The sequence below is a fragment of the Diabrotica virgifera genome, chromosome 4 (genome assembly GCF_917563875.1).
Source record: "Diabrotica virgifera virgifera chromosome 4, PGI_DIABVI_V3a".
NCBI classification, from domain to species: Eukaryota; Metazoa; Arthropoda; class Insecta; order Coleoptera; family Chrysomelidae; genus Diabrotica; species Diabrotica virgifera.
Window position 1 is genome coordinate 236,611,552 of NC_065446.1, and position 7,722 is coordinate 236,619,273.

The 7,722-nt window shown below is 36.1% G+C and overlaps 1 protein-coding gene across 4 annotated transcripts in view; it reads right to left on the reverse strand.

The window, feature by feature from the left end:
* Nucleotides 1-2,479: 2,479 nt before the first annotated feature.
* Nucleotides 2,480-7,722, reverse strand: part of LOC114328908 (rhomboid-related protein 1) — a 17,054-nt gene continuing 11,811 nt past the window's right edge. For all 4 annotated transcript variants that reach the window (XM_028277891.2, XM_028277888.2, XM_050648791.1 and 1 more), the window contains exon 5: nucleotides 2,480-2,865. In XM_028277891.2, the coding sequence (XP_028133692.1) occupies nucleotides 2,777-2,865 (89 nt within the window). In that variant the 3' untranslated portion in view covers nucleotides 2,480-2,776. The remainder of the gene's footprint in view (nucleotides 2,866-7,722) is intronic.

Consider the following 7,722-nt stretch of genomic DNA (forward strand, 5'->3'; position numbering starts at 1 on the left):
ACTTTGCAAACGACTTTACGCATTGTAGCCTTAACCAATCTTATCAGTTTATCAGGGATGTGGAATTCATCCATGGCTTCATACAATTTATTTCCTAGGACACTATTATAGGCCGATTTAAAATCTACCAAAAGATGGTATATGTCGATATTGAATTCATTGGTTTTTTCCAGTATTTGCCTTAGCACAAAGATCTGGTCTCTTGTTGATCGACCAGGCCTAAAACCACTTTGATATTCTCCAAGAAGCTCCTCTGAATGTGCACTTAGGCGACCATATAAAATATTCGAATATGTTTTGTAAGCTGTATTAAGGAGGGTTATTCCCCTATAGTTTCTACATTCCAATTGATCACCCTTTTTGTGTAGCGGGCAAACTATTCCAATACACCACTCTTCCGGGATTTGTTCCTCATTCCAGGCTCTCAGTATTATTTTATATATTTGATTAGTCAGGGTAGCACCTCCATATTTAATAAGTTCCGCGGATATACCATCACTTCCTGGAGATTTATTATTTTTAGGTGTTTTATTGCATCCCGTACTTCTTGAATTGATGGAGGCTCTAATGGTGTATTGTTGGTTGCTCTTGGGTTTGGTTGATTTGGATCTTCTACTTCGATGGTAAGTAGTTCTTTATAGTGTTCCACCCACCTTTTCAATATTTTTTCTTTTGTATTGAGTATGTGCCCCTCCTTATCCTTACATAGTCTTAGCCTTGGTTTGAATTCCTTTCTTACATTATTCAGAGTTTTATAGAATTTTCTTGTTTGATTTTTTTGCGCAATAAATGGAGGAAAATTTTATTGTAGACATGGCCAAGTCACACAACACACTACTATCCACTAACATCCACTAGTTCATTTCCAATTACTCCACTATATCCTTTAACCCAGAGTAAAGTCGCTGTTTTTTGTGGATTTTAGATTATGTAATAATTTTTTGATATCAAGAATAATTGAGTTTTGGAAATTATTTAATGTATGGCTATTTAAAACACTAAATCTTGTTTTATTGATTTTTATATTATAAATGAAATAATATTTTAGAGATTTCAATAAAATAACGCTGCGAAATGTATACAAAGTAACAAAGTTTTAGAATATTTTGACTTGATGGTTGTTTCCGCTTTATGATCTTTTAACGGTTAGCCGGAAAAATAATTCCGAATAGAATTTCAAAGGATATTTTTCGCCTTGAGCAATAAACTGACTGTAAAATACAGGAAGGGTATACATATATTTCAAATTTATTAGCTTATGTTTATTTACAACGGATTTGTCGACAAAGTTATAAAATGACTAACTGATTAACATAATAATAATGTACAATTCAATGGTCAATAACTGCTTTAAAAGAAGTTTGCTCAAAAAATGTAATATAGTCCGTTCGCTAAACTCAGACACAACTGGCTAGTTATTTTAGTAAGTAATTTTGCCAATTTGCTAAAATTGACAAAAAAATAATTACAAAATAGTTAATAATTACTAAATAGTTAGTAAGTTTGACAATTTTTTCAAAATTGACAAAAAAACAAAAAACAATACCTACTAAAATAACTAGCCATTTGTGTCTGAGTTTAGCGAACCGACTATAACAATAATTAAACAATCATCATTATTAACTCAACAACCTTATGAGTGTTTGCTTGTTCTATTACGCCGCCCAACAAAAAACTTTTGGCTGTGCTCATTCCAAAAATTTCCCTAGGTTAGGGCTAATACCTAGGGCAAATAATCAAACTGCTTACTGAAAATTACTTATGCATGTGTTGTGTTTGGACAAACGAAGGTAGAGGAATGCGAAGAAGATCAGCTGGTCAACCGAGGCGAGGCGTGCCACAGAGCAATTTTGAGCTTTGCCGACTATAGTGAACTTTACATTGGTAAACGTGCTCCACACTCTCGGCGAAGTTACTTCGCCAAAGTTGACCGAAGTCCGAAGTACCCTCTCTACATGGCCGTTCTATTTCGCGAGGAAGTGCGATACCGACAAAGAACGGTGCGATACCGACAAAGATCCATTTGATTCGGACGCGCCAGACCGACAGAGAATGGAAGTAGAACGAAGTGAGGCAAAGTTACACAAGGTGGCCGTCTACACTCTCGTACTTGTTGAACCTCGATCGACTTCGGCGAGACTGTGGAGCTCCCATTAGTTGTATCAAAGTAAATAGGCTGCGGTGGCTAAGACACTCAGCGAGAATGTACGAGGTGGAGCCGTCCAAACCCATTTATAACCAAAAATCGGATGGAGTGAGAACAAAAGGAAGTCCCAGAGCACCATTTTAAAAACCAGGCGAAAGAAGACTTATGAGTGTTAAAAGTAAAAATTTGGAAAACCATGGCGAAGTATAGAAAGAAATGGAAGCTGATTCTAGAACAGGCCATGACGTACGATGGATGTAGAACCAATGATTGTGATGATATGTTATTGTGTTGTATATTGCATTGTGTACGAGTATATGAAAATAGGTGGAATCAAAGATTCATAACAGTTTTATTCGAACTAAGCAATTGTATATAAATAAATAATATAAATGTTAATAAATAATAATAAAAAATTTCATATTGTTAAATATTCGTTATATAAAAATGTTAAGACATATGAGAATACACAAACATATGACGTACGCGATCAAAGCAATCCAGAATATAGTTCTGGTTCTCGTGGAAGGATCAAAATTTTTCAAAATATATATCCCAACTAATAGTCCAGCTGTTGCACCTGCAATATGAGCTGTGTATCCCGTAGCTATGACATGCTGGCTGCTATCTTCATAAATAAAAGTAAGTATAATATCTGAGAGGATAATAGACAAAAAAACTCCCAATTGTATTCCTGGTAATGTCATTTTGCGCCAATTCTGAAAAGAAAATAAAAGTAAAAATAAAGACATATCTAAATCCTAAATGTACTTAAATTCTCTTATTATTTCTATTACTCTATATTAAGGATTCTCATCTTCCTTACCACAAAGACAATAAGTAAGTAACGGCATAAAATATGCAGATGATCTAGTCATCAGAGCGAAGACAAAGATAACAAAAACTAAGTTTTCAATCTAGCAGCACATAAAACAACGTCAAAAGATGCTACTCTACATCCCACCAGATTGGAAACAATGGGAACCTTCTCTTGTAACACCTCCGAGGCTTCTACAATTTGCAAGCCATAACGGATGCTGAGACTAAGGAAGATGAGGGAATTTTACAATTTATAATTCACGTCCCATCTGCTCAGCGCGGTAAAGTTCCATCGAGAATGGTTCCCTTCGTACTCCAACCAGAGTAAACACGTAAATCAAAAATCAATAACCACTTTCAATTTCGTTGCAACACGAAACTACAGCCGCATCATTATCCTAGTTCAATCATAGAGTGCAGCAAGCACCTCTACCGGTTTCGAGACTTATTAGTCTCTCATCAGGAGGCACATATGCTGCTCTCTCCGACCCAACCAGGACAAACCCCGGCGTGCAGCCACGGACCGCAACGAACGAAATGGCAGGGATGCCCTAGCGGCAACTGCTAGCAAAAATTAAGTTTTCAATCTAGCAGCACATAACCAATTTTGTTTCCAACCTGGTGGGATGTAGAGTAACATCTTTTGTTGTTGTTTATGTGCTGCTAGATTGAAAACTTTTTGCTAGCAGTTGCTGCTAGGGCATCCCTGCCATTTCGTTCGTTGCGGTCCGTGGCTGCACGCCGGGTTTTGTCCTGGTTGGGTCGGAGAGAGCAGCATATGTGCCTCCTGATGAGAGACTAATAATTTTCGAAACCGGTAGAGGTGCTTGCTGCACTCTCTGATTGGACTAGCATAATGATGCGGCTGTAGTTTCGTGTTGCAACGAAATTGAAAGTGGTTATTCATTTTTGACAAAGATAACACTCATAAAAGAAGTTAAAAAATTAGATAAGGAGACAAACGGAATAGAGCTAGAGATATACCTGCACAAAAATAAAATACATGACAATAAAGAAGGACGACGACTCAGGGATATCTAATAACACAGAACCATATATTTGTAACTGTACCCACCTTTAGATACTTGGGAGTAATAATGGCGAAAATCGTACAAGAGACAACAGAAAAAGAATTGTGAAAGGCAAAGAAATATATGGAATGAATAGAAGTCTGATGAGAAGCAAGACTTTAAGTAAGAGAACAAATATAAACGTATATAAGACCTTAATAAGACGTGTTGTTACATATGCAATGAAAAAAGCAACAAGTAACAATAAAGAGGAATATGTGTAGCCTTCTGAAATATGAAAGAAAAATAATGAGAACGATACTGGCCCACAATGTAAGAAGAGAGTGAGAATTAAAACAAATTCCAAAATTGAAGAAGAATAAAAGGGAGAATATATTCAGATACATACAATCTCTTTGCTTAGAATGGATAGAATACATATAGAGACAACCACACTCAGATAATGTTAAGAAAGATAACAACTGGACACCACTAGGGCCCTGGTGTAGAGGAAGACCTGAAAGAATATGGCTGGATAAAGAAGAAGCTATAAGAGCAACTAATGTTAAAGAGTGGTAAGTTTAGTGCAAAGACAGGAAGAAATGGAAAAGACTCACGACGGCAGCAAAGACACACAACAAGCTATAAATGACAACCCCCATCCGCTTCTATAAACCAAGAATTATCCGAGAATCCATAGAGATCAAAAACAGCCAAATTCTCTCAACAAAAAGATGACGGTATCCGGTTGCCTTCGACTTGGAGACCCTTCCTAAAGAAAACATCGTCTGCTCCATCTACCAATCCAAATCCCTCCGTCAAACATCTTCGCGCCATGAATAACCTTCGCGTCTCCATAATACAATTCCCGCCATGAATAATCTTCGCTCCAACTCCCACCCACAGGCCACGTCAGCGAACCTCCACCCAAAGGCCACGTCAGTGAACCACGGTATAAATGACCGTTTCCACATCGAGCACAACAGTATTGTAGTGAGTAGTGATGTAGTGACTAGTGAGTGTAGTGTCTGGGGCCTCAGGAGACTGAGATCCCGGAAGCCCTAAAGGTGACGTCAGAGAGGAAGTGAAAAGCTCGGCTTAGAAGCCAAGGATGCAGTTCACCCAAAAGCCTGATGAGTTTAATTTTAATATTAATTATTTTATTGATATTGATTTTAGCTTTATGATTAATACATATTAGTATGGTATAGTTAGACCCAAACCCAGACATCCAAAGTGAAAGTTATCCTCCAACACCAAATTGTTCTATATGGTCCACATAATGTTCAGAAAAAAGTCACACCATTTTGAGCGTCGGGTTTGGGGGGGAAGAGGGGGGAGAAATCTGCAAATTCGTAGTTTTTTACGTTTTTCGTCAATATTTCTAAAACTAAGCGGTTTAGCGTGAACAACCCTTTACACAACATTGTTCTACATTAAATTTGAAATAAAAAAGGCCCTATGCATAACCCTTCTAAAATAAACAGTTAAAAAGTTACGGAGGTAGTATAGTATAATTGGTCCAAAAAAAAGGCCTAACCCAGACATCCAAAGTAAAAGTTTTCCTTCAACACCAAATTGTTCTATATGGTCCACATATTGTTCAGTAAAAAGTTACACCATTTTGAGCCTCCGGTTTGGGGGGGAGATGGGGGAGAAATCGGTAAATTAGTAGTTTTTTTACGTTTCTCGTCAATATTTCTAAAACTATGCTTTAGCGTAAGGAATGTTCTATAGAAAAATGTTCTACATAAAATTTAAAACAAAAAAGGTTCATACATAATTGTTATAAAATCAACGGTTCCAGAGTTACGGAGGGTGAAAAGTGGAGGTTTTTTACACTGGCCAAGCGTCCATGTAACCACTGTTACCATTGGTAACAGTTATAAATCTTGCAAATAAATATGTATTTTATGACGATGAATAATTCCATTTATTATTTTATTTTATTTTTACCAATAGAAATATATTACATATTATATTATGTGCTAATAGTACCTAATTCAGTAAATAGCCAGACACACGAAAATATTGGCGAGTTTATGTGACTCAGTTGCACTTTATTATATTCTGTTACCAGTCTCATTTGTGGTGACAATGAATGGTTATCTCGCTGTCGCTCGGGCGGCTCGGGACCGGCTAGTGAAAATTTTGAAGGAGCGATGGGCGTAAGCGCGCTGTGTATATCAGTAGGGCTGTTACCAGATTTAAATTTGCTAACAGTACCTATAATAAAAAGTGTGCGTGCAGTTCACCATGGATGAGTGTCGCTGCGTAATCGATCAACTACTTGAAAAGTAATTCTGATTGAAAAATAAAATGAGATTATTGAAAATGAAAGACCTATTTTAAACAATTTAAAAAAGGAATTTAAAAAATTAGCTCGGTATTTTAAATTTAGGTGGTACAGTGAAAATCCTTGGTTATGTGGTTGCAAGAAAAATAGACTGTATTGTTGGCCATGTCTTCTGGTTTTTACAGAAAAATGGGTGGACCAGGTTCACGATTTAAATAGTTTTAGAGTTTTAAAAAAGAGACATGAAATTTCTCCGTTACCTACATGTAAGATGTATACCCAATTTGATTCAGTTTGGCAAAACAAAAATCAAAATTTCTCTTAACCAAGCATTTAAAGCAAATATTGCTAAACATAATGAGTTTGTTAAAAAAATAGATAGGTACTCGTATATCCTTAGCTCACTTAGAATAGATATGTACCGTATGTTTTTTGGCCGAACAATAATTAGCGTTTCGTGGTCATTTTGAGGGCGACGGCTCTGACATTCGAGGCAATTACAGGGAATTGTTAACATTAATTGCCAAAAACGATCAAAAATTTTGCCAACATCTAGAAACATCAACTGTTTTTTCGAGAGTTTCAAGTGATATACAAAATGATATTATTGAACCTATATGTATATACATTTAGCCATATCTTCATTTTTTTAAATAAGATTTTTTGCATCTGGTTTTGGTAACACTTTAGAAAAAGTCACGCATCGCCACTGGTTTTTTATACTTTTTATATTTACCGATTTCTCCCCCCTCGCCCCCATAAACCCGACGCTCAAAATGGTGTGACTTTTTTCTGTACATTATGTGGACGTGGACCATATAGAACAATTTGATGTTGGAGGATAACTTTCACTTTGGATGTCTGGGTTTTTGGTATAGTTATATCATAAATATTGCCCAAAAAATATAAAAAGTATCGAAAACCTCGACTTTTCACCCTCCGTACATCTGGAACCGTTGATTTTATAACAATATGTATAGAACATTTTCTATTTTAAATCTCATGTAGAACATTTTTGTATATAACATTGTTTAAGCTAAAGCATAGTTTTAGAAATATTGACGAAAAACGTAAAAAAACTACTAATTTACCGTCTTCTCTCATATCTCCCTCCCAAACCGGACGCTCAAAATGGTGTAACTTTTTACTGAACAATATGTGGACCATATAGAATATTTTGGTGTTGGAGGAAAACTTTTACTTTTAATGTTTGGGTTAGGTCTTTTTTTGAACCAGTTATACTATACTACCTTCGTAACTTTGGAACCATTCATTCTAGAAAGATTATGCATAGGGCCTTTTTTATTTCAAATTTAATGTAGAACAATTTTGTATAGAGGGTTGTTCATGCTAAACCGCATAGTTTTAGAAATATTGGCGAAAAACTTAAAAAACTACGAATTTACCGATTTCTCCCCTCTCTCCCCCCCCCCAAACCCGACGCTCAAAAT